General features: G+C 41.2%; 1 protein-coding gene across 1 annotated transcript in view; it reads left to right on the forward strand.

Annotated features, from left to right (window-relative positions):
• Positions 1 to 19,208, forward strand: part of KBTBD12 (kelch repeat and BTB domain containing 12) — a 29,181-nt gene extending 9,973 nt beyond the window's left edge. The window contains exons 4-5 of the mRNA XM_014871835.2: positions 5,892 to 6,089; positions 18,835 to 19,208. Coding sequence (XP_014727321.2) covers positions 5,892 to 6,089; positions 18,835 to 19,004 — 368 coding nt within the window. The 3' untranslated portion in view covers positions 19,005 to 19,208. The remainder of the gene's footprint in view (positions 1 to 5,891; positions 6,090 to 18,834) is intronic.
• The last annotated feature ends 7,750 nt before the right edge of the window (positions 19,209 to 26,958 follow it).

The raw sequence follows: 26,958 nt of genomic DNA on the forward strand, positions 1-26,958 counted from the left end.
GATTCTGAGCTTTTATACCTGTGCAACAGCCTCCAAATTGTCCATGTGCTGGGAGGAACAAAAATAGGCACATAAATGGGTCTGATAGATGTGATTGAAACTGCTTTGTACACACTTAAGTATTTTCAAAGGAAGTGAGAAAAGACATATTGTGAGAAAAGAAGGAGCTGAATCTGAAATATTGGCCATGCTTAGGAAGAAAAGAATCTGTTTTTTCAGCCCTGCTTCTAATCAATCTTATGCCCTCATATCTTCTACAAGCTGCATTACCTCATCTGCTGTGCTCTAGGTTAGCAAAGGATGACAGTGCTCCTTGGTTTCATCTTTGGAAGTGCCTGCCAGGGCTGGTTTATGGCTCCCTCATTTCTCTGAGACACCAGCTATGCTTAGCAGAGAATGAGAGAAATGTAACTGCTGAGACTCAGCTTGAGTGCTGGTAATGAAGGGAAACGTTACGTAAGAGATTAGCACTATTAAATCCATTGTGCATTCCAGAGATCAATTTAATAATGAATTACTTTACAGGAGACAAACCTTGAATTTCATTTGCTTGTTGAAGAGTTACTCTTTTTTCTTTTTTTTTCCTCATTTCCCAAGTTCCTTTGATAAAAATTCAAAGAGGCACCACTAAGAGCACATGTTGCTTGGTGTTGTGATCTGAGGACTCAGTTGTAAGACAAAGAATAACACTGTCAGTACCCTGAGGGCACTAACAAGTCTTGATCATCCTGAGCAACATCACTTGGGACCTCCACCCACCTCTTTTGCCCATAGGTCCGGGAGCATCAGCTGAACACCAGCCTGAGGAGTCAATTCCTTCTGCACCTTTGCCTGACACCTGCTGGTAGGGCCTCCTGCAATTGCCCATCCCTGGTTCTGTGCAGCTCTACCCTCATGGGGCATCACCTGGCTCAACTTCCCTTTGGAAGCAGCTCTGCTCTTGCTGTTCCCTGAAACACTGCCCTGCCTGAGAGACAGTAGTGCATGTCTAATTTCAGAGGTCTGTTGGTTTGGAAGGAAATCATGTGGTGTGAATCTGGAAGTCAGTCTCAATGGATCACTGTCCCGTGTGGACCCCCAGCCACCTTGTAGGTGTTATTATGTTCAACCATCCTGTCTATGCAATGAGCAATCTAGACTTATGTCTGTGTGGTTTTCCTGGAGGAAAAGAAATTGTCAGTGCTGGACTTGGCTGCCTGGCCAATTTAATTCCATAAGATCTCGGTGTGGGTGAGATTTAGAAGTGCAATTCCTCTGTGCCAGTGCCCACTTTGTATTAGTGACATGGGTGAACTCAGTGGGTGCTGGAATGTTCCCTATTTCTTGTAACTCAGCTACATGTCAGGCTCACTCCTATAGAAATATTCAGAGGTATTTAAAACAGTTATTGCCCTTGCACCTGCTGAACTAATTATTGACAGTGACCCTTTACCACTTCACCACCATTTATAGACCTTCCCTCCCAAGTGCTGGAAGGCTGTGCTGTTATTGAGGCTGGTGTGGCTCTAAATTGCATTTGGTCTTCTCCAGTGAGCATGGGGTAAGGGAGAGGCAGCTGACCCCAGCCCAAGCACAGCACAGAACTGTGCCTCATTGAAATGCTGAGAATGTGCTAATCACATCAACTGCTCTGCCTTGCCTGCTTGCATCAAAGGCTTGTCTTCTTTATCCTGACTTCTTAATAAAGATCATGGATTTTATCCATATATTTATTTTACTAAGGGAGCTTCATATTAGATTTAAAGTCCATTAGTACCACTGCTTATAGAGTGCCCTTGAAAGTATGTTTAATTGCAGACTAATCCAAGTGTGATCTGGAAAGCTCTCAAGCATTAATGGGTTGGGGAACACAAAGGTGGCTTCACTGGCTTTTTTTTAGTCCTTCAGTGGCATCTGAAATATCTCTTAGGAAAAGTGTAATTGTAAAAAGCCTAAAGGGTTGAAAAGATGTATTGGTAAGCGATGGGAAGCCTGAATTCTGGGATTTAATCTTCTCATATGATCAATATGATTGTGACAGAAATGTCTAAAACTCCCAGTGAAAAATTCATCTTCCCTGCACAAAGGACAGGACACTGAGCTTTAGGCAGAGAACTGAACCAGGTGGGGCTGAATTCACCTGCTCTGCTCATGAGTGTGGCTTAACAAAGGACTCTCCCCAAATCATGGGCATGGAAATGGGCATTGCTGTCCTTGGCACACCTGCAGGAACTCCCAGGACCGCTGTGACCAGGTGTGTTTTACTGACCCAGCTATAGTTTGGGGTGGTTTAAGGCACAGTCTCAAGTACACCATGCACTTATGATGGATCACTTGGCACTAGAGTGTCTCTCAAAAGACCTAAACCCCTCAATTCTCTTCTGCACCCTGCCTTAGCTCCCTAAATGTCATCCCCATTTTATGTAGAGGCTTCTGTAGGAGCAGAGCATGAGCTCAGTTTATCAGCTGCTCTATCCAGAGAACCTGAGATAAAGACAATCTTTTGGTCTTAACTATAGTTCCCTATGTCTCCACTTGCATTCCTGATGGTTTCATAAAAATGAATGAAGAAGCCAGTGATAGAGATGATCTGGATTCTTGAGTGATGGAACAGAAAGTGGCCAGAGTTGTCTGACACAACAAGGGTTTTTTTTTTTCTGCAATTTGAAATCTTGCATTGTGTATACGTTGTAGATGATGAATAGCCTGGTTAATGTGAGATTCCTTCAATTGGTTGTAGATGTGAATTGATTTAAATTTGAGATTTTTTTTGTTGTTGATTTTTGTATTCAGTTCTTTGGACAGAGTCTTGAGACATCCATTTTCGTAGAGGAAAAAATATACTTTCTCACAGGAGTAACTCTCAACTACTGCTGGACACAACTCTGGGAACACAGAAAAAAAGTGCTCAGAGTCTGATATTCTCAGATCCTTTGTTAGCAACCTTTCAGTGTTAACACTGCTTTAAGAGAGGAGGATGAAGTTCATTTCTTGTTTTCCAGAATGCTCTTCTTCTAAGCTTGAAAATTAAATTTCAGTCCCCTCTGATATTTCCTTCTTCCTTTCTATTTGCTGAGAACTTAGTTTTGCTATTGTAAATTGAATATGAAATTAGATTTAGCTGAAATAGCTGTGCAGGGTTTAAATAAAATGGAAATATTTTGTACCATCAGGACTGTCTCTCATAAAGACAGAATTAAAAGAGGTTAAATATAACTTGCTTAAACCACTCCACGAAGGTTTCATAAATGCTTGAAAACATGTAGGAGCTCTGAAATTTTTGAAAAGGTGCACCAATAGATCCTGGAAAACTATTTTTCTAATAACTATACAGGAAATATATTTAGTAGTGGATCCCTTGGACTGGCAGCTGAATGTCTTCATTAACAGGTAATGGTTGTGAGGTTTTTTTTGCAAAAAGTCAGCAACTTCTTTGCCAGTTTTGTACCTGATTATTTTTGTTCTTTCTGAAGTCACCTTGCCCCACAGTTACTCTATTTAGAAAATGACAATAAAAACACAGTAAGAAATAAGCAGCTATTATGCTTCTAGAAAAGTTCAGGGCCATTTTGTTCACTTCTCCTCCCTGCCTGAAATAATAAGGCAATCAGCAAAGTTATTAGTTTTTGACATGCTGCATGCATTCCCTAACTGGTACCATTTATTCCTCTGATTGAACAAGAACCTCTTTCATTTTTCACATGAAGACTTTTCTTTTGGGTGAGTGCATATTCTTCAGTGGGGTACAGCAACAACTGGGCTAATTTAAAAATACTTAGCCTGACAACCAGCAGCCAAATATCATTGGCACCACAAAGCTGTATTTTGAAAGGGTCAATTTAGTTTGTGGGGAGTTTTAATATTATTGGCTCCCAGTTAAAACTGCCTGAGAATCTCTGTGTTACACTGCAGTCTGTGGACTGTACATAAACTGGTGGCAGATTGTCTTGCATGCTGTAGTCCATGAATCTGCCAATGGAAGCTGTACAATCTGAAACCCCATGAGCTAAGCAATCAATTAAATAGCCCTATCAGTTAAAAAACTTGATTAGCTCTTAAAATTTTTCTTGATAAATTTAGGACAATATTGTCCTTTCCTAAGACTGACTTTAACGAGGCATTAAGAAGTAGTGGAGAAGACTGCACAGGAGAGGATAATGCTTCTGGTGTAAAAAACAATACAATAAGGAAATGTGTGAATTCTGATACCCCAAGGAATAGCTCAGTGAGACTCCATCATAAGAAAGGCTCAGCAGGGTGATGTTTCCCTTTTTGACATGGAAATGATTAGCAAAATTCCATGACCACAGTTAATCTCTACCTCAGCTCTCTTAGGTGAATCCAGCCTCAGAGGAGGAGCCCATCAGAGCAAATGCTGCTTTAATTGAGGGTGTTAATACTGAACACATTTAGATGCCAGCCCCATGTAAGCACACACTAAGGGCTATCTTGTGCACACTGCAAGGACCTTGCTGGTGGGTACTGAGGCAAGTAAAGATTCACTGTGCTGGAAAAAGAGATGAAAACCAAATCCAGTGAATGTTTTCAGTTTCAAATATTATCAAATACTGTTAATTTCAGCCAGAGGAAAACTTCCTGCTGATATTAATGGACACTGAATTTTATTCTAATTTTGCTGCTCTGATGCAGGTTTAACTGATTTTATTTTTGCCTGACTCTAAAATACAGATCAGGAATACAGTGCTAGCAAATTTGGAGCATTGCAGTCCCCATTTATAGGGAGCTTCGTCTTGCAAACACTTTTGGAGAACAAACAAAAGAGTTATGAAATAACACGGTCCATTTTAAGAGGTAGATGGAAAATCATATGGAAGTAAAACTTGGAGCACTAGGGGCTCATTTCTCTGACAGACCAGCTTAACAGCACTAGGGGCAATATATTCCAAAAGTAGCTGAACCAGCACAGGTTGCACTTGCAGTCCTTTCCCTTTGCATATGCAAGAGCATAATTACATGCTTACAATGCATTTTGGATGTGCACAATTGAGCAGCCCTACACGTGTATCTGGAATGCCAGCCTTCATGTGGAAATGGCTTGCCTATTGCAGTCATTTTATGTTTAAAAGTAGTCACAAACACACACATGCACAAAAGAACGCCATCAATGCTCATTACAGAGTATTGTGTCCATTGGCACAGATGGAAAACCTGCACAACAATTCAGAGAATCAAAGGCTGCAAATTCAAAATGTGGATTTGATCACTGGAAGGGATTTGGAAAGGCAGAGTTTGCAAAGTACTATCAGGGTACAGTGTTTCCAGTGTGCATAGGGATCTCAGGTACATCTGCAGCCTGTCCAGCAAAAGGAAACTGGGATCTGTTTCAATCCTGCATACTGACTTCAAGCACCCTAATTACCTGCTCAACAGCAGGGCTTGTTGCTAATAACTCAGCTGGCACTCCTGTGTGTTGGATGAGTTTGTTCCTGGAATTTAATTTGCCTTAAGAAATAGGCTGTGAGAGATAGGTATTATATTTTTCTTTTATTGAAGAAAACTATCCAACAAATGCAAATAATTGTTGGTAATGTGTGAGGGTCAAATCCACCGATGGTATTTGAAAAAATCGGTTTTGATCCATTGAAATGTGTCCAGCAAATAGAACAAATAATTACGACAATTTCTACCATATGGGAAGAAAACAAAACAAAATACCTTTGTGTTTTGAAGACATTCTGCTTGTCCTTCCTTTGATATGAGACTTCAGAAAGGATCTTGCTTTGGTGTCTGTGGATGACGTGCTGTAGCTTCTGCTTTGTGTTCTCACAAACTTCTGAAGCTGCAAAGAGGAAAGAGTGGGAGATGAGAAGATGTAAACAGAAAATGGAGCCAGCGATGTATTTTACAGCAGAAGGTGGGACTGCTACATTTTACCTCTGTATCTTTTGCAGGAGGAATTGGGTGTCTTGGTTATGACAGAGGACAGACACGGAAATGCCTTGATGCAGTGGAGATTTATAACCCTGATGGAGACTTTTGGAGGGATGGACCCCCTATGCCTTCTCCCCTCCTCTCCTTACGGACAAACTCCACCAGCGCAGGCTCTGTGGAAGGGAAGCTGTACCTCTGTGGAGGATTTCATGGAGCAGGTACTAAAATGAGCCCAACATCCTCTGTGTAGTTAAAATCAGTTTCACTGGACACAGACTGACCTGATCAGTGCCCTCTCAGGTGGCACTGGCATGCCCTGGAGCTACAAACCCAATTCTGCCCTTTGGACTGCCAGCCCCTAATGTCAATATGAACTGGGTTCTGTTTGGCTTTCGCTTTTTTCCTTAACAAAACACAAAAATTTAAGGATGTTTCTGATCTGCACTAAACCTGTCCAAATCTAAAACCTCAGCAGAGTTATTCAGGATTTATATTAAGAGTCACAGATATGAGTAGCATAGTGTTTTATGGACATTAGAGAACTTGGGCATATTTGTTGAAGATTAAGGCTCTGTCCATCAGTCCTTAGCCATGTTATCTCACTCTGTCTACTTACTAATGTGCTTTTTGTAATCAATGTTGAAAAAGCTTGTGTACTTAATGAGTACCCTGGGTAGGGAACTGAGATACAAAGAGACTGAAGTTCCAGATCTGGTGATTTTAAATAATCCTAGCCCCATGTGCACCTTTCTTCTTTTAAGACTTCTTCCTTCCAGCTTTGCTTAGCTTTATCTAGATATCCAATGCAATAACCTGGTGGTTTTTTTCATTATAAATGCAAAGGATTGCAAAACAAGCACACAAACTATTCTGCTACATACAGCTGCCACCCCAAATTCCTTTCTAGGAGAAAGCAATAGCACAGATAGCAATAACAGTTTTCCACTGCTAATGTCATGTCAGCCTCATGTTGACCAGGAATGGCCACATGGTATCACAGGGAGATATGTCCTTCTCATTACACTTTTTTTTGTATAACAACCTCTAAACTTGAAGCTGCTGTTATTTTAGAATGCTGATTTTCATCACCTAGTTCACAACTTGCCTTCTGCTTTCATTTGGTACTGTTTGAGGAAACTGCTTCCTGAAAGCAATTGTTTGGCAGCTTCCTATCAGGCATGTTCTCATGTCATCTCTGATGGAAGTTCTGTGATGTCAGAGAAATAATGCTCATGACAAATCACTGTGTTTCCATAGCAAACCTTATGCCATTCTAGTTGTCTTTTTCTCAGCAACATTATGAAAGAGCCTAAAGTTAGTGGGTAAAAATTTCAAAAGGCTAATCATGGGAAGGGGTTGAGTCACGGTCCCTGGAGGGATATAAAAGATGTGTAGATGAGGAACTCGGGTACATGGTTTAGTGGTGGGCTTGACAGTGCTGGGTTAATGGTTGGACTAGATGATCTTAAAAGTATTTTCCACCCTTAACAATTTGATGACTCTGTGATCATTAGCACTGAAAAATGAAGCAATTTTGTTCCAGATGACTAACAGATTAATATGAGATTTTCTGACTAGACCAATAAAAACACTATCTGTACAATACCACCACATTCTGTCACTGAGTCATGTATAAAGAGAGGTTGTTCTGGGAGAGGTTGAAAGTCCTCCTGTGGATTTCAAGAAGGCCATCTTTTGTATATTTCTATAATGCCAGCTCAATGGAGTCCTGATTCCTCCCTCTAGTATTGCAATCTATATAATTATGTATAGAACTCCTCTGCACTAATACTGTTATTTAGATTGGAAAACAAGAAGTCATAGTTAGAAAATGCCAGTTTTGCAGTTAACTGTGCAACCTGAATTCTGACCACCTACATGTGCATTCTGAGGTATAGTTGTGCTGTTAGACATTGCTATGGTGTCTATTAACAAGGCAGCCAAAATAAGAGTCTCACTGTCGAATCAAGTGTAACCACATAGTTAAGGACTTGAGGGGAACCTGTGCCTTAAATGGTTTCTTAATGTGACTTTGAAGTTACTATAGGAAAAGGGCTTTCTAAATGGTCACAACAATACCAGCTTCTAGCTACCAGCATCAGGACAAGGATGGGCAGGGGCCATAAGCTGAACATGCAGATGTCACTGGGCTGGCCTCTCTCCCTGGCCACATGTTCCCTGCATGCTGCAAAGGGCTCTTGCCTGATGCAGACTTTGGATTGAGAGAGGGTTATTACTGTCACATGGGACATTAGAGAGGGGACTTGACTTGCACTTTCACAATTATAGCTGCTCAGCAGCTTCAAGGTACAGAACAACATGTGCTGCTGCTCCTTTAGTAGAAGGCAGTATTATTTTAGAATGTATTTGTTTGGTTTTGGTCTTTGGGCTTCTTGGCATGTCACTTTGGTTTTTGGGAGGGATGTGACCAAAAGAGGATATTCCAATTTTACAAAACATTGTAATTTATTTTTATCCAATTGGAGTTCTTGGAACAAGCTGGAAGCACAGCTGTAGTCTTTGGGTTTTCTGCCTGCTGAACGCCAAAGGGCTGCTGTGATCATTCAAGAATAAGCAAAGCAGAGAGAAAAAAAGGGAAAATAAGCCAAAATCACTGCTGCAATGAAAGTCTTAGCCTATGGGGCTGAAAGGAACCCCTTGTATCGTATAGATCTGTCCCCATCTCTTCAGCCTTTGCTTGTCTTTGCACTTGCTTAAACCTACTCTTGATCCAGCAGAAAGCTGACCTAGTTAAGACTTTGTTTCATGTTAATTTTTTATTGGCATATGTCGTGCTCTATATGCCTTCCTGCATGCCTATAGACCTAAGTGGATCGTTAGAGCCCAGAGAAGCTGTAGCCAAAGCTGAAAAGCAGCTGTTGGAAGAAAGGATGAGCACTGCTCAGCTACCATCTTTTCTGAGTCCCATGTGACAATTGAAGTTTTGTGATGGCAAGATTCCCATTCCATATGTATAGCCTGTCAAAAGTCCTTGTCTGCCTGAAGGAAGGGCAAATGGTGCAGCCCTAACATCATCCCTGGGAGAAAAGGAAGAAAAACTGCAGCTTCTCAAGAGGGAAGTCAGCTTGGACAGCTGACAACAGCAATAGGAGTCCTCCTAAAAGATGAGTGAACTCCAAAGTATGTTCAGGCTTCCTCTGAACTGCAAAGAATATTTTTCAATGTTGAGATACATTAGTAAAGCTTGCAAGGTTTCCCCCGCTGAGGCTTGCTCTAGTTGGAAGCTTGTTCAAAGCTGGCCATGGAAGAGGAAAGGGGATTAATTCAGCTGAAGTTTAGACACTTGTCTGCAGTGCCTACACTGAGACCTTGGTAATCCCAGGCTTCCTGCAGCAGATGGAGAACCACAGACACTTCAGAGGGAGAGTCAGATCCTTGGTGCTTTATATCTGCTCTGAAGGAGCAGAAGGAAATTCAGAACCCTGAGGAGCTCTCCTGCCCTTAAAGCTTCATGTTTAAATCAGGATGTGAGGGACTCTGAGTTGACTTACCTAAGGCAAACACATCAGGAACTTGGTGTCTGTGGTTTGATGGTGCAAACACCTGAGACACCTCTGTATTGTTATCACTAGCTGATGAACGTTGGGTGTTTTTACAGCCAAAAGTACCCAAAAAAACCCCACTTCTTGTTTTGAATGTTTCCTCATAGCAAGACTAGCAAAACTTCATCTGTTGGCCAGTTGTTTATACAAATTAGCTCATTTTCTACTAAAACTACTACAGTAAACAGGAGCCACTAACCTGCTTGTCTCAGCTCTAACTCAAGAAGCCTTGTGTCACAAATGTTGTGTTTTTCTAGCACTGTTGCAGCATTCATTGAGATAATCAGACATGTTTTAATTTTTTTTCCATTATAGTTCAGCACAGAGTGAAAACATTACCCCTAGTGTGAATGCTCAGTGAGGCTCAGTGTGCAAGAGCCAGCCAGATTCCTGCTAAAATACTGCCACATTTCCTGCTGTAACTGTGGATTTTACACCAGCCTTAGCAGCCTGACTGTACAGTATTCTTGTTGACATGTTTTATTTTCTTTTCTTTGAACAAAAACCTGTCAACCTGCACAGACTGACAGCTACTGACATCAGCCTGTGCCCAGCAGAAGCAGCCTCATTAGCGTGGCTCCCTGATGGAGGGGGGAGCAGCTCTTCAGGTATGCAGGATTAACCCTTATAAAATGCCTGCCAGATCAGGTTCTCTTTCTTTTTGACTGCTTCTGAGCATTATAAATGGTTTTCCCGTGAAAGCAATGAAAGGAAGGGTGTGTGTCTGCTTGCTGGGACCATGTCATCTGCTGTCACTGTCACTTTAGCCTGAATCGGGTGGCTGGGGATTGTAGCTTTAGTTTCAGGCTATAGGTGTTGATCCAGCTGGCTGTTTCATAGCTTTGAAAGAAAGAAACCGAAATCCAGAGTTGATTTTTTATTTTTTTTTTAAACTCAAAGCATCCTGGCTATATCAGCAATAGCGTGGCCAGCAGGACCAGGGCAGGGATTGTCCCCCTGTACTGGGCACTGTTGAGGCCACAGCTCCAATCCTGGGCTCAGTTTTGGGCCCCTCACTACACAAAAGACATTGAGGGGCTGCAGTGTGTCCAGAGAAGGGAAACAGAGCTGGGGAAGGGGCTGGGGCACAAGGCTCCTTGGGAGTGGCTGGGGGTGTTTAGCCTGGAGAAAAGGAGGCTCAGGGGGGACCTTATGGCTCTACAACACCTGAAAGGAGATTGTAGCCAGGTGAAGGTTGGGCTCTTCTCCCAGGTGTAACAAGTGACAAGATGAAGAAACAGCCTCAAGTTATGCCAGGGAGGTTTAGATTGGATATTAAGGAAAATTTCTTCACTAAAGGCACTGTCAAGCACTGGAATGGGCTGCCTAATGCAGTGATGGAATCACCATCCCTGGAGGTGTTTAAAAGCCATGCAGTTGTGGCACTGAGGGACAGGAGTTAGTGGTGGCTTGACAGTGCTGGATTAATGGGGATCTTAGAGGCCTTTTTCAACCTAAATGATTTTATGATATTAATTAAAATGCTACCTTTACTGTGATACTGTCACCCCTGTGACATCAGCTGATGTGCAAAGTACATGTACAACCACCCCAATGCAAATAATGAAATGTTTAATAGATCTGCTCTTAGCAGCACATATCCCCTAAAAGGTCTCATAATTTCATCAGGTAATGGGGTTTGTTGTGGAACTGTCTGGCTCTGAACTGGCAGTTTTGCCATCTCCCTCCTATGTAGCTTAGAGCAGAGGAGGTGAATGTCCTGCTTCCCTACCAAGTATGTTGAAAATTTCTGTAATGTGTTTAGTCTTGTGTGGGACCATAGCTACTTAATCCAGTTTTGTTATTTAATTACTGGTATCAAGTAGAAATTAATTTTTCACTTGAATAGTGTTTCAGCCAGAGGAAGGGAAAAGGGAAGAAATATCTATGAAATGGACATGCAAGGATCTAAATTATTCTGTACTTGCAACTGTTACTCAGGATAGGTGACAGTGACAGAGTCCTACTACCCGTGTTATTTTTGATTCTTAAAACAAAAACTGAAACAAAAACAAAAACTTACCATGGATTAATTTTCTAGTCTATTCTTCCTCATTTACATAATCTGCAATCCATGCATTGGAATAGAAGCATCTCTGCTTGCAGCAGTGCAGAACTGTGTAGTAATTACTATATTCCAGCTGAGCTAATGAGTTTTTATCTCCACACTGCCCGCTCCTGACAGTGGACTCGTTTAATAGTTATTTATTTTGACTAATCTCCCATAAAAGTTGTTCCCCTTAGTCTCCTCTATTATGTGATTTAGATGGAGAATCATTCTAGTGCTTTTTCTTATTATAGTTGTTATGGAACATTACTGGAATTAAATATAGACATATTAAGGAGTCTGGCACAGTAAAAACTGCACTTGTGAAGCTTGGGGGTTGAGAGATGGGAACAAAACCTGGTTCTCCAGCACCTTCCCATGTTCCCAGCTAAATAAAGCAAAGGTTCAAACCCTGGGCTGCTTATCTGCAGCACTGTTTGTTTCCCTCTGTTAAAATTTAGTGTGCACAGATGAATAATTAAAGTTCTCCTGCCCACAGTTGTCGCCATTAGAATAAATATTCCCACCAATGGAAGGGATTCAGGGCTGCAGGCACTGCCAGGCTCTGTACAAGCCACATCCACCCCAAAAAATACAGCTTGACCTTTCACCAAATTCTCCCCCAGCACCAGCATGAGCTGCTGGCACTGGGAGAGACCTCTGCAAATGCTGCCTGCCCAGGGAGGGCTGCTCATCTACCCTGCTCATTAGCTGGAGATGTGCTGCCATAAATGAGGCCAAATCAGGTCAGGGGAATTGCTGGGCAGCAGCACCTGCTCATTTCACATCTAAATTTGACCTTCTCACTCTCTGGAAGCCTGATATTAGCTATTCAGTCCTGCTTCTTACTGAGGCTCATTTATTGTTTATAAAGGGTTAATAAATGATTAATAGTTATTTTAATGCATTTTAATTAATTGTTGAAGAGGTCAATAGGTTGTTTAGAAACATGGCTTGTAGCCATGTATGGTATCTTCTATTGTGTTCAAAACTGCTAGCACACACAGTCTAAACATGTTTTATATCTTCTATAAATTATATATGAACCTATTGTAAGGCATTTAGAAACAGTATTTCAGGATGGGCTAAGCCAAATAGTTCTTATTCTGATTTGCTGTTTTTACCCATATGAGTTCATATTGCATTGACTACTGTCTCTGTAACCTGTGACCCTGCTATCACCTGCTTGTAAGATTGTGCCTGAAAGAGGTCTTGGCCATGAAGAGCAGGCAAAAATCTCGATCTGGAAAGATTTTAAAAGCTTAAGCAGCTGGGTCAATCCCAAGGATAACAGTTGAAGCAACTGAATTAGAAGTTCCCTTCTGTAGACCAGCCCATTCTTTTTGCATATATATATATATATATATATATATATATATATATATATATGTATGTATTTATTTTAGTATCCATTGATTTGAGAATGAATGGGTGGATCATGAAACTATGGTCCTGAAGAACTGCACAGCAGATCAGGAGGAGAGGGGACCTGTCTATGAGAATGAATATCTTACCTTACTCCATGCAGGTGCTGGGATAACAGTAAGCTGCCACCGTGGTAAACTGAAGCCCCAATCTTCCTCCCAGCTTTGGGTGTGTCTGGTGGGATTCACTGCCTTGGCACTTCACATCATGAAGGCTAGGCAGCATGTTAAACAGCCAAGCCAGGTTTCCTCTCCTGTGTATTCTCTGCCTGCTCCTGCCCACAGGCACAGATGATGGATGTCCCTGACTTCACGAGGGTGCTGGCTGTGTCTCACTGGCCAGGCTGGTGGAGTTAGGGAGCAGCTCACACACACAAATGGGATTGAAGGCCACAGACTTGATGAACTTATTATTTTTCTTACTGCAAATGAGGAGCCAGGACATCTGGTAGTAATGATCTAAATGCACTTCTATCCCATTGCAACACAAATATGAATTCCCAGGTTACCTAACTCTGCATCATGTAATTATGAAAGCAGCTATTAGTGGCGAGGAAGATAAGTAGCATATGTTTGAAATCATTCTCTGGTAGAGATAGTGGCATTAAAAAACAGGTACAAATCAGCAGTGGAGACTGAGTGCTTCAAGGCAGCTCTGGGTGGCTGTTTGGTGTCAAGAATTGGGAAGACAAGTGAAAGAAACACCTGAGTAAATATTTCAAGGACTGTTGAATTGGCAAGCACCTTGTGATATTCAGGTACTTTTTTCCATGACAAGAGCAGAGCAGACAACAGTTCAACTGCTACAGGTTTGGTATCTTATTTTCATTTGTATACATTGATTTATGGCAAAAGAATACAGAGCATATTAGGAACCTTCAAACTGGAAAGGAAAAGATGTTGTACCAACCTGAAAACCAACAGCAGGAGGAGCTCAGACCACTGACCTGTATGAAGATGTCCTGTATCAATTATGTCGAGACAGACTGGACCAGCACCACCACCAATCCTTTACTAAAACCTTTCCATGCCTTCTCTCTGTGGACTTCTTCCAGGCAATTCTGACTCCTTTCCTCACAGGCAGCTCCACACAGCACTGACTCTTACTTCCTTCTCATGACTGGCTAACCCAACCTGTCCCTTACCAGCCACCTACCCCTGTCTGTCCCTCACACAAAATCTTCCTACCTTATCTGTCCCTTGCATGACTGCATGTCCCTTACTGCCCCACATCCCCACCCCAAACTGTAACTAACTGTAATCATAACTGCCACTAGTGACCATCTAGCCCACTCTTTTATAACCCCCATCCTCATTGGGCATTGTTTCCACTCCTCATTAATCAGTACAGCTGTAATTGGGAAAGATTTCCTTCTGCACTATTCTTACAAGCTATTCTCCTACCATGTCCCAGGGCACAGAGCTCAAGGACAGATGTGACACTGAGGCTTTCCCCAGCACACAAGGTGGCCCAGCTCTGGAGAAAGTTGCTGAGGTGCTGCTGGCCATCAACAGTGTGTCAGTGTGGCTCTTCCACTGCTAGAAGGCAGGTGGACTTGTCCCAAAATACTTTGGATATCTCTGCCCTGCACTGATGAAGAGCCATCGTGACTGGTGACTTGGCACCTGCTCTCACTGCCTCCACAACTCTGCTTCCTCATTGCTATGCTGGAGCAAACCTCCCAGCTGATGTCAATGGGCTTCTGGGAGAAACAATGAAATATCAACCACATTTCAGTAACCTGCCACAGATTTAACTCCAGTGAATGGAAATTCAGAACGATTTTTTTTTTTTTTTAGCTCAATCCTCTGGACAATGAGCAGGCTATAGCAGAATGAATTTCTTTATCTTGGCTTACAAACATAATAGCTGCATGGTTAGTAGACTTGGGTGAAGTATGGATTTTCTACCTGCTAAGCATAATTCTTAATTCTTCTACATCTGCTTCCCTTTAGCCCTCCCAACTCGAAACCTAATAACTGCACCTGAATTTTCAGTTACAAATAAGAAAGAAAGGTCAAAAAAAAAAAAAAAAAAAGACCCAAAGTGATAATAAATACTAATGTCATATATAAAGCTGTTCCTTCCTTCCCAGTCTCCAAATCAGAATCGGAATGTGGTTAAAAAAGCAAAACAAAAAAACTGATAAAAAAAGCAGATCAAATATTTATGATGCCTGCAGTCACACTGTGCATCTTTCCAAGAATCGTTCATCCTGATTTATGTTCAATCCTGATTCAAATGGCATGAGAAAACTTATGGCAAAAAATGAAGCCTGGCCATATTTTGGGAGTGAATCACAAACCTTTCCAAGAAAATACATGATTGTGTATATGGAGTGCAGGGAATCACTTACTGAAAATTAATATTTTTGTTTTTTTTCTTTCTGCACATTCCAAGAAAAAGAAAATATAAGAAATTGTGGGAAAGTGTTTTGTTTGCAGACCAGAATATAAAAGTTAATTTAAAGATTAGACTCATTTTGCTTTGACTACTGTATTTGCATATATAAAATACTTTTTAAACATTTATAAATTAAACATTTTCAGGTGTAATTTAAGTCTTGTCACTGGGAAGAGATGGATTTGTAGGCTTATTGTTAACCTTCAGTCTGCACTTGTACATCAAGAAGGCAAAACTGTACCAAAAGAGTTCTGACTTTTTAACATACCACAGTTTCTGGTGGGGATTAAGTTACACTGGGATTAATGATCCCTTTGCTGGTTTATTCATCACTCTTTCCTGAGTATGAATAAATCACTGTTTTACTGCTAGAAAAAGATCTGCATCAGGGTTAGGTTTGTACAATGGGAATAATTCTAATATAAAGTGGTTTAAATCCTGTGCAGAAAAACACAGTGTAAGAAAGTTTCTTAAAACTTCTCATGGTTAAACAAGAATGTGCAGGAAAACACTGCCTCATTTTGTAGAAATAAAACGAGTGAAATCCTTTCACTAGGTAAGGTGGCTGTCTGGTGAGGCAGAATAATGCCATGAGGACAGAGAGTTGTGTGGGGTACTTTTTAAGAAGGTAATCTCTGTAATACAGCTAATTTCTTTTTGTAGGAGTCTCCTGTGAGCAAAATTGGCTGCTAAGATATTTCCTTTTAAAAATTGCAATTAAATAAGGTAAATCAATGAGGAAGAATCAGGAATTATTTGTACCTTCAAGCTGTTTATTGGGATTAAAGCCCAAATCCAGCAATACAGCCCAGAATCAAAGGTACTATTCTCTTTGAAAAGCACCACCTTTTCTGTTGTTCTTACCAAGAAAATATAAGAGAAAAAATAAATTTAAAAATAAGGCTTGAGAACTGAAATTTTTCAACTAATTTCTCTTCTAAATAGAAGAAGTTAATGCTGTTTTCTGAAGTATGACTATTTTGAGCAGTGCTTTGCCTCACATGAACTTTCTCATCTAAAAGGTGCTGTTTAATTTCCTTTAAACAAGATAAGACTAGACAAATTATTGCTTCCCTTGTTTCTAAAAAAACATTATTTTTATCTCCCAAGGGTTAAGAGTTAACTAATAATCCATGTGCTGGAAAGCAGAATTTCTAAAGTGGAACAAAACCAGTTAGAATATCCCATAGAAAAGGGAAACAAGGGACATAAAGGTTGAGAGTCACCCGGGTCAGGAAAAAACACAGCAAGGCTTGTAAGGAAGGGCTGCTGAATCTGCCTTTGATGTTTTAATGATGAATATTTTTTCTGAAGTGTTACAATCACTCACAGACTGTCTTGGTTCCAGCATTTGATTATTTTTCCTCTTTTTGTCTCATTTTTGTCATCATCCATGCCAAAGAAAATCCAGGCGTAAAAATTTATTGCACAAAAGAGACAATCTAATAAAAAAACCACAGACAGGAGCCTCCTATGTCACAGCTTTGGTCTGTTTGTGTTTCTGTATTTGCCTCAGGAAAAACTCTTCACCCTTGCAGGGTCATACAGGAGTTTGCTGGTACTGGCACATGTTATTTGTTTGCTCTTTTTCAGTCATGTCTTCTCTCTTCACATGTAAATGGCTTTTTTTAGAAGTTTGCTGTCTTCTGTCTTGAATGGGTGCAGTGTTCCAATGTATTATTATCCTCCTATAAAGTCCAGGTTCAATCAGCAAACCATCATGACTTGTTTCACAGAAAGGAAGGGAACAAAGACTATTCAGATGAGACTATACCCTGAAATCTTACTCAAAGCTCCTGGACAGTAAGCTTGTGGAGATCTATGAGAGTCCCAGAGGTCTGGCTATAGACCAACAAAAATTATACCACAATAAATTGTGACACAATGAGGGGGAAATGAAAACAGGTTGTGGAAGCTGCCCTCCTTTATCCAGATGAAAGAGGCCAATGGTGAATGGTTGGTGAGTGGTTTCCTTAGATAAACACGACAAAAATGTGCAGAAATGTCCACAAATCTTGTGCATGTTCAGGTCCTGCAGAAAGCAGATCTGTCCTGTATCCACTCAGCAAGGAAGCCAGCTCCTGAGAGGAGAAGTCTTGTTTCCATCTGGCCTCCCCACATCCCAAAGCTCCTCCTTTTAGGGGAGCCTTAGGGGTACTTTAAATCCCACCACACTACATCATTATAACATCAATTCCAATTTTGCATGGGACCTAAACCATGTCTTGGGGGTACTAAACCCCCAGAGCTGCTGTCCCCTGGAGAAATACATGCTCTGTTTCCAACACGAGAAACAATCTGTGTCTCTGGGTGCTCTTCTGCTTTCATTCTTTTTCCTTTCTTCAGTCCTTTAGTGTCAATTACACATAAGGGCAGTGCCCAAACCATGAGGTGCAACTGATAGACATGAGATAGAGCTGCTGCTGGGGGTTTTTTTGTTTGGAAAAAACTTCCCATAAGGGATAGCTGAATGGGAATTTCACTCCGGAGCCTGTAAATTTTATTCTGTCACCAGTCTCTGAAGACTCAATAAAACAGCTTCAATGTTTCTTGCTATGATGGTTCTTATCCCAGTACCTGTGAAATGTCTGTTCTTGGAAGTCTGAGACCTGGCTTTTAATAAATCTCTCCCAAGGCTCATCTGACAGCAAAGCACATGCATGTCCTCAGCTCAAAGTAAGGGAAGTTTAGGATAAGGTTACTTGCTGTGAGAAAGTAACTTTAAGATTAAAAGAAAAAGTGAGCAGAAATGAAAGATGGTTTTATTTTTAGGAAAGTTAGGCTTTGAGTAACAATTGTTGCAGAGGTCAGGACTGTTGTTAGCAAAGAAAGGGTTTGTGGTCTTGTAAGAATTTTAATATAGCACTGCTGGTTCTCTGCTTCATGGTGATTCTTTCATTTTTTGTTTGTCTTTGTAAAAACCTTCTTGTCTGGAGAGTGGCTGTGATTTAATGGCATTCTTCTAACCTGCCTGTCCATGACAAATTCTTCAGCATTTCAGAACATCTAAAGTGCATTTAGAACCTTGGGAGTTTCTTTCTGTCTTTATTTCTCCCTAAGGCACAGGATGTCCAGACTGTACACCCAAGAACAGACACAGTATTGGAGTGCTTCCTGCAGCCTAAGAATTGCATCTTGGTCGGGGCAAAGAAAAGAACACACTGCATGCAGGCATACTTATGAATAAGAGGCAATACTCTGTCTCTAAAAGATGAGCATCTGACAATTGACTGCAGGATAAAATGCCACCTGCATACTTGTACAAAGATGGAACACTTGATGCTTTTGTCTCTGCAGCTGCACCTGGCACCCAGAGTGTGAGGACTGAATGCTCTGTGGAGATTTCCATCTGCACTATTTAATTTGCTGTATGTTGACAACTCACGTGCTTTTTGCACAGTTAGTACCACAGAAATGACCTTTTTATTTCCCCTTTCAGAAGGTTCATAATGACAACTGCCCAAACCCCTTTGATCCTGTTTGACTTGCTCCCTGATTCCTGCTGCTGTTGCCTTTGTTTTCCAGCTCGCCATGAAGTCATCACCAAAGAGATCCTTGAGCTGGATACGTGGGAGAACCAGTGGAACGTGGTGGCCACCGATGTCCTCATGCACGACAGTTACGATGTTTGCCTTGTGGCTCGGCTCAACCCACGGGATCTTATCCCTCCTCCTCCAGATTTAGTGGACCAATAGAAGTTCAGTGACTCTCAGTGCTTCCAGATTCTGCAGAGACTGAAGAATTTGGGGAGGCAAATGCTGCATTGGCTCTGGATCACAGCAGAGTCCCACAGAGAGGAAAGGGCAACATGTGCTTAAGGACGTAATTGCCTTTGAGCTGTGCTCCTCTGATGAGGCTTAATTTGATAGTAGTGGTGTTCTGGACTTCTGTGCTTGAAAGCCAAGGTTGTCCAGCCTTTGAGTGTGGCTTTTCATCTTCAATCTGGCTGGGCAAGCTCCAGTGCTGGGTGAAGCCTGGGCTGCTGGGACTTTGCCTCACAGGCACAGAGGCAGCCCAGGGCTCAGCTCACCACAGACATGAGACAGAAAGCTCTAGCCAGGGAAATCCCTCCTTTGCTGTTCATCCCACTTGGATCTACTAAGCTACCCAGGAAGCTATGAAATAGATTAAGTCAGCTGATGAAAAACAAGTGCCAGACTGAAACTGAGTGATACAAAGGTAAAATGTAGAAAAGCCTTTGTTTGAAACAAAATCCCATTAGCCAAGGTCCATTGGCCAAGAACACCAGCTCCTGCAAACATGATCTAAAGTACAGACATAACAGTCAAGACATCCAGTCTTTGCTAATAGACCTGAACCTGTGCTAGTAGGAAACTAATCCTTTGGCAGCAAGTTACAAATGAGTCTTTCAGTAGGGTTGGTAGGCAGTCTCTGCCAAAGACAAGAAGAATCTTAATTATTTATTACAAAGTCTGGTATGACCAGGATCTTAGAGCTGACTTAGGAAACTCCCCTTGGGAGACAAATAAGGGGATGTAAACTAAAAATTAATAAATGAGACCAGTATTATCTGCATATCAGCACTGCAGCTACAGGGAAAGGAGAGGTGTGCTAAATAATAAATGTTTATATAAGAGGAATAGCTTTAATGGAGTAGCATAAGGCTAATTCTCTACCAACAGAATTGACCATAATAACAGGGAAGGGGAACAACTCAAACAGTCCTTCTGAATGCAGTGTAAGCCTTTGTAGGGCTTGAAGACAGTAAGTTGAAGTGAAAATTGTTATCCCATTTGAATTACCAATAGCTATTCATCAATTCTCTGGTGCCTACCTTGCATTGTATCTTGTCACTGCCTGGGCAGTACAGACAAGAGAACTGGAAATCTCACTGTGCTCTTGGCCACGGCTGTAAATGACAGCATGCTGCAATGTTGAATGTCAGAGGCAAACATAAGACTAAACTATGATATTGTATGAGAAAAATGATTGTCAGAAAGAAGTGGCTTTTGATAACTACAAAAGCAGCAACAAAAGTGGAACAGAAAAAGGCAAAGAAATTAGAGAATCCATCAGGCAGTTTATCCATAGTTACTTACAGGATTTGTATTTTAGAGCATCTCAATTTTCTCTTTCAATCATGTTTTAGGCTGCAAAAATGCCAGCTTTATTGTTGCTTTTTTGACTGCAGTGCTTATGGCAGAGAGAGATGGAGAGGATGATCCAAAAGCCCTTTCCCAATTCTGACTTTTGTTATTTATTAATTATTCTATAAATAGCCAGTGGGAATATTAAGTTGTCATGTAAGAACTGATAGAAGGAAAATCACTATGTTTTCCTGATAACTCCAGTAGGACACTGAGGAATGCTCAGACAAGAAGGGATTTGGAGGGAAGAAATTAAGGAAAACACATAGAAAAGGAGTTAATCCATGAGCCTTCCAGTTAATTGCTTGTCTCCATTTACATTTCCCAAGCAGAATGTGTCACAGCCTAATCAGGTACTCTCGTGTTTGCATAATTTCTGTATTATTCAGCCATTCTTTTTTCTTTCCATTGCTCATATGTAGGTTATCATCTGCCTAGAACAGAGCTGTGACAACCATGGACTTCAGCAGTACAAATCAGTGACCAGTTCCTAAAATCTCAACCCCTCTGGTCATCAAGTGCAGTTGTAGGTGTAAGATCAAGGAGGTGAATTATACTTTAATAAGTTTTTAAACAAAATCAGTAGAAAGTTCTTCCAATCAATAGACATCCAATACTGGAAACTCTGACTTTCGTTGTTACTGTGAAATAAATGCAATTTTGTTTTAATTTCTCAATAAGGCTCTTAAGGCAGCTGGAAGCAATGCTCTTGAGCATCCATTAAGGGTTTCCTTGTGAAACTCTAAATTTTGCAACTGTACCTACTATTTTTTCTTTAAGGAAGATTGTTTTAAAGGGATTTTTTGATCTTTGGTCTCTGCTCTGTGGTCTGTTCCTTACAGTTCTTGTGGTTTAAAGCCTGGGCTAGTTACTGGATCTCACTCTCCAAAAGACATTCTATTTGGAATATTTCAAGGGAAGAAGGAAGTTATTTGCAAGCTTTCATTAATAATATCTGGCCATGTATGTGAAACTCAGCTGGCACTCTTCAATTAAACTTTTATTTCAGTAGTGAGCTGGCTGTTTCTTTCTCACTTCATATGTTTTGCTTTTAAGACTGATGTTTAATGAGCTAGATGGAAGGAAAGTATATACTCTGAGGTCTGTCTTGATAACTGAGGAGAGTACTGATATATATTTTATATACTGGCCTTGCAATCAGCAAGCTTGAGCTGCACTGGGCAGTTTACAGGGTTTTTTCATGCAGCATGGCCAAGTGACCTTCCCTCACATGCACTGAGCATCACCTTTCCTGCTGCCCACAGGGTCTGACTGCCAGTGGGGACCCTCGTGTCTGTTTCTGTTTCTGCCCAAGTCAGAATGTCTAGCACTATTTATCAACCTGGGGATTTTTTTTTATTCTGGATTAAATATCTAGGATAGGGGCACCAACTTCTTAATTTTATGTGGGCCCCATGCAGTTCCTGGGTTGCCCTTGGGATGACTACAATTTCCAAACCGATTTTTGAAAGTGTAGCTTGTCTGAGGAAGGCAGAAGCAGAAAGCATACTTATTGAGAGGTATAGATCTCAACCAACATCCCTCTGAGAGTATAAGAATCTGCAAGTCTGCTCTGTCCACGGGTAAGCTCACATTGCTGTGAAAGTCCTTAAGAGTCTTAATTTCTTCTATGACAAAACCTGATGCAAAAAACTCCCACAAAACTTAAATAATTACAGAGTATGCATTCTCCAACCTCCACCGAGTGTGGGTTTCATTGAAATAATATTTGACTGCAGCCCCTTTCCATCTGAGCAGCAGTTAGCTTAGTGTTTCATCAAGGTTGAATTTATATCATCCATAACTCTAAAATGCAAGCAGTGCTGGAAGCTGCCAACTGTTTAAATGACTGGGGGGTTTATGAAGAAAAAGCATATACCACAGTTTCACTTGGAGTGCTGAAGTATTTCATTAGTTCCCATACACGAAGAAAAATGTTGGAATGGTAGCTGGTCATGTGGCACACAAGGAATAAAGCAAAAAAATTAAATGCTACAAAAAGCTAATTGAAGCTCTCAATTTTTAACCCCAGCTAATGTTCTATTTTGAAATTGTTCATAGATAACTGTCTTCATAAAGATCCCTGCATATTTCTCATGTCTATTTGCATTTCTATTTTCATACCTGTGGTCAAACAGGAAAGCATCAGGCATCTGACTACTCATCCTCACACAGCACTGCTGGGGTTGGTCCTGTGTCTCAGTCCCTGCCCACAACAGGCAAATACACACACACACATCCTGCATGTGTGCAATATTGAAATTTATGGGGCAGTGTCTGTATTGCATTCCAGCAGGCACACATTGCCACTCAGAAAGCCTTGATTTGCCAAAAGAAAATTGCTTTGGTGCACACAGAGCCGTCAGCTCTTCTACCAGCATCCCAAATATGCCCCAGGTAAGAGGCTGAGGGAGCATCAATACACGAGGCTGACAACAGAGATGGGAAGTGGTCCCAGAGTGTTACAACGTGGTGGAGCCAAGGTGGGATGAATGGTCCTCACCATCTCTTCCTAGGGACTATCCAGAAGTAAAAGGATTTGGCCCTGGATCCTGATCCTGGTTTTATTTTTCCTCTAATTGAGATGTATACTGGGATACATAATTATGTGTCAATCAGTGAAAACATTTTAAAAGCTAGAATATTTTTTTAAATGTTAAGATAGATTCATAAAGATCTATGGTACTTTTCTGCTGATTTGGAAGATAATGACATTCTTTTAATAAGATGTTTACCTAATGATTGCTGTCTTAGCTATGGGGGTGGCCCCTTTCACTGGCTGCTCTCTTAATGGATTACATAGCTCCTCTGAAAATAAGTTTCATGAATCACAATGCTTTGAATCACCTGGTCAGATATTCAGCTCTCATTTGCAAATGTCTGTAGCTTTCCCTACAGCTTTTCAAGTGGACTCTAGCTCCAGCTTCAAAGAAAAGCTATTTCACCCCCAGTTGTGCTCAGCTGGAACTAGTACATTTGCAATTTAATATCATTTGACATATAGAGGTTGAAAGCAAAGGAAATATTTAGAAATGGCAAAAATATACATGGAAAGTGGGCAGAAATACACTTTTCTTCTCTCTTGGTGAATGTCTCAGTGTGTACTGCCCTGCCTGGTGTTTGATGGAGTGATTCACTCATCACCCCTGGCTGCACCCACGGCACAGGCACACACATGGGGCTGCGTGTTTGTATTGCTGGAGCAGAGGGACCCAGCATGGTTTGGAGCTGTGGCTCCTGACAGGCTGTCTAAGGAATTACCTTCAAACCTTATCTTTAAGTGTTCCACAATGTCCTATGTATTTTATATACATATGTATAACATTTTTAGAAGTTCTTTACTGACAGCAGTAAGATTGTTTTTATAAAACATACCTGGTAACTCTGTCTTCTGCCTAGCTCATCAAAGTACTTAAAAAAAAGTGTTGGTCTTTAAATAATTGGAAGTATTCTGGGTTTCAAGTCAGAAAGATCCTTAAATTCCTTGCTGAGCTAAGGAACAAATGGGGACTAAATTCATTTTAGTAGTCTCCTATGTCTTCTTCCTTCTATTTCTTGCTGGCTGTAGGGCTCTCCTGAGTTTTCTCAATCTTCTTTCTCAAAGTTTTCTCCCTAGAGTTTTCTCAAAAGCTTTATGCAAGTCTCTTCTTCTCTTCCCCTAATCCCATTTCTTCCTCAGCCCATTTATCTGACCAGTCCTTAAATTCCTTTGTTTCTCCTTCAGTTCCCCAGAAGTTGGGAAGACCCACTCGGGGTGTTCCCCAGCTCCAGCCCTTACAGAAGCCTATTGCTCCAGCATCAAACCAGCTTTGAAGGACAAAATGAAAATCACAGCAGCTCCCTGGATTTGTGGACACTCATTTTTGAGCAGGTTGTAGCCCCAGCCTAGATTCTGCTGCTCATTCTCATACTGAAACCTGCCTGCTCTGCAATGCCACATATCCTGTGACCTGCATTCCAGCCAGCCCTGCTGCCACCTCGCTGCATGGGGCTGGTGAGTCTGACGTTAAATGCCTCCCATACTGTGCGTGCCATGGCTGCAATGACTGCAGGCACAAGCCATTATCGTTATCTCTGATTCCTGAACACTGCTTGCTACAAAAACTGCCTGAAGCACAGAGGGAGGCGCCTTCGTTATTGCATTATAGCTCATATCTTAAAGCCAGATTTCCTGCTGCATTTTCAGCCAGGCCAGGTTTCACTAAAGAACTGGGTCTCTAATTTATCAGTTATTAATATTTGTATTTTTTCGCCACTTTGTCCTCTTCTAGTCATACTTTATAATAATACAAGTGATTTCACCAGTTTTTCTATGGAATGCATTATCCAAACCAGCCTCCCAAGGCCGCTGGCTTTTCATTATCAGGGTCCAAGTACAGCCACTAAAGTGCCAGTCAGCTGCACTACTTTACTTTCCCATTCAGCAGCTTCATAGTAGAGGAAATGTATTTCATCCATACATGCAGTAATGTGAGAGGAAACTGCTTCCCACATACACAAATTCCTGACTCATTCCTTTCAAACGTGGCTGAAACAACTGCTGAATCCAAACATAAAAAGCTATAATACCCATTCAATAGGCTTTTGCAGGCTTCCCAGTATGAGGAGGAGGATCACAGGGACATGTCTTGTATCTAGAGCACTGATCGGAAGTTTGAACCTCTGGGGTGTGTTTTCAGTTCAATTACTCCATTTACTGCTCTTGGGCATCTGGTCTCCCCACCCAGGTTCACCCGTGAGAAACAGTTCTAATAAAACATAACAATAATAACTCGTTTTGTGGGTCTGCCTTGGTGTGTTTAGAGGGGAGGCTCACATCTCTGTAATGTTATACTGAGATCCACATATCAGAAAGTGTTATACAGTGGTAGAACAATAACACTGTTGCACTGCTCTCACCTCCTTGATTTTTGGTAGCATATTTGTCCACAGCATTCAGAAACTGAGCCCTTCTGGGAAAGGAGAGATTGGGTGTTTGCAGCCAACAAGGACATTTTGTTTATTCCTTCGTAGAAAAGCAACACCACGTATCTAATTGTAGATGTGTTTGGTAGAAGAAGGAATGTAGGGCTTATTACATGTACCTTCATAGCCAGTCTCACTTGTACACAGGCAGAACTAATCTCAGCAAATTGAGAGGTCACTAATTGAGGCTAAATTTGAACAGTAGTAATTAGAAGGATGAATGAACTGCATTTTTCTCAAAGCAGATCTGATTTAATAAAATATGCCACTTAGACAGAGTTGCAGTTAAGCAAAAAAAGGAGAAAGTGCTTTGCAGAACTGTAGTAGATTTACTGGATAACTGAGATCTGAATTTAGATCATCTACCACATGTTTTCTGGGAAAGCTTCAGCTCTCTGGGGAGCTCTGTAACAAATTAGTGACTGATTTAACTAGCCACTAAAAGGCCCTGCTGCACCAAGGAGTCACCTAGAGAATATGCATAAAAGGGTCTTACTATATTGCTGAAACAATGTGGTATCTACTTGCTTAGCTACTGCATTAAATAAAACTAAGTAAAACTTAAGAGGTTCTTAATTTACTTATTCCTTGAGCATCCTTCAGTAATGACATGTTTTACGGTTGTGTTACTCACTTAACTACTTCAATAGTCCACAGGTACACTGTAAAGTGTATAGGGAAATTAAGAAGATAAAAATGTAAGAAGAAAAGTTGGCTTTTAAAGGTGTCTGATTCCATCTCTCTTCCTCTGTCAGCAGGAACACCCCTCCATTTAGGCAAAGCTTTGGCCATCTTGCTGCTGCGAGATGTGATTTTAAGCTGAATAGATGTACCCAAGGCAGATGTAATGATCAGCAGTGAAGATTCAATAGTGCAGGTGCCAGCTGTTGGAGCAATTCAGTGTGATCTCTAGCTGGCTTGGACAGCCCATGCTGAAGCCCAAGCTGTTACATGCTCACTGCTCTCATTAATTATCAGGCTCAGCTGAAGCTAACTAAGGTATTCACTCATGCTGCAGTCAGAATTCCTAAATGAGTATAAAAAAGACTAAATCTGTAATTCATCTGCAGGATTTGAAAAAGCATTTTGCAGCCAGATCGTTTTGTAGTCCATGTTGCCATGAAGCTACAAATTGCTTATACCAGCACAGCACAGAGAGAGGCACCAAGAACAAGTGCTCACTAAGGGGTGTGTGCCACAGCAGCTGCTTGTGCCAGCACTGCCACTTGAAAATTCACTCATCAAAGCATGCCCTGATGCACCAGCATTCACCTCAGCTCTGCAGCCAGCCCGCTGTAAAGCCAGCTCTTTGGAGTGCACAGGGGGGAAAAACAGTCAAAGGCTATACAAAGACTGAAATTGCTCCAAAGCCTTGCCATAGCCGGTGCATTAATAGCTTATTGCTTGATGGCTTCTTGAGCTCTTACACAAAGATGCCAAATAGCAGATGAACAAAACCACAGGACAGGAAATTTACCCTCTTTCCAGTATTCACAGATGATAAAAACTTCCTGACAGTTATTGTTCTGTGTTTTTTAGGAGGGATGAGGAATTCACTGCGACCCAGCACTGCAGC

This window comes from Sturnus vulgaris, chromosome 11 (assembly GCF_052056855.1).
Source record: "Sturnus vulgaris isolate bStuVul1 chromosome 11, bStuVul1.hap1, whole genome shotgun sequence".
Classification (NCBI taxonomy): Eukaryota; Metazoa; Chordata; class Aves; order Passeriformes; family Sturnidae; genus Sturnus; species Sturnus vulgaris.